Here is an 850-nt window from a genome sequence, read left to right as displayed (position 1 = left end):
CTATCTATCTATCTATCTATCTATCTATCTATCTATCTATCTATCTATCTATCTACACGTAAATCTTTCCCAATGACCTCCCCCAGACAAGAATGGCTGACCAGCGGTTTCCGCGAAGCCAGTGGCCGCATGGTGTGGACAGCGGACAAGTCGGAGATAGACCCTGACAGTCACCACTTTGTCAGTGACGCGGCCAGAGACGAGGACAGAAAAGATCCAAGGAACGACTTGAAGCATAACAGGATAGTTTACAGATATTTTGGTGAGTTGTTGTTGGTGGTGGTGGTCGTATAGGTGGTTTTGTTGTTGTTGTTGTTGTTGTTGTTGCTGTTGTTGTTGTTGTTTTTTGTTGTTATTGTTGTTGTTGTTGTTGCTGTTGTTGTGATGTTGTCAGAGACGTAAACGCCAAGGATCCTCGCAACGACTTAAAGTATAACGTTACAGGATTGTTTACAGATATTTTGCTGTTATGGTTGTGGCGGTAATTTTGTTGTTGTTGTAGTTTTTATTGTTGCTGCTGTTTTTGTTGAAGTTGTTGTTGATGTACTGGTTGTTATTGTTGTTCTTGTTGTTCTTGTTGTTGTTGTTGTTGTTTTGCTGGTGTTGTTGTTGTTGTTGTTGTTATTGCTGTTGTTGTTGTTGTTGTTTTTGTTGTTGCTGTTATTGTTGTTGCTGAACTATTGTCGTTTACCTTAAATAATTTGATCGGTTAAAAGATATTGAATTTAAGAGGACCCACCTCCTAACCTCATAACCTTACAGCGCTGAAAGCGGCAAGCAACACACACACAACACTATACCGTATTGTGCTCAAATGGGCCGTAAAGTCACAAAACATCATACACACACA

General features: G+C 40.1%; 1 protein-coding gene across 1 annotated transcript in view; it reads left to right on the top strand.

The window, feature by feature from the left end:
• LOC101861573 (contactin) overlaps positions 1–850 on the top strand; it is a gene marked incomplete at its 3' end in the record, with an annotated part of 94,704 nt that overhangs the window by 73,346 nt on the left and 20,508 nt on the right. The window contains 1 exon segment of the mRNA XM_013080983.1: positions 87–262. Within this exon segment, the coding sequence (XP_012936437.1) occupies positions 87–262 (176 nt within the window).

This window comes from Aplysia californica, unplaced genomic scaffold (assembly GCF_000002075.1).
Source record: "Aplysia californica isolate F4 #8 unplaced genomic scaffold, AplCal3.0 scaffold00109, whole genome shotgun sequence".
Taxonomy (NCBI): Eukaryota; Metazoa; Mollusca; class Gastropoda; order Aplysiida; family Aplysiidae; genus Aplysia; species Aplysia californica.
Note: the sequence above shows the minus strand (reverse complement) of the source record. Positions and strands in the feature narration are given on the sequence as shown.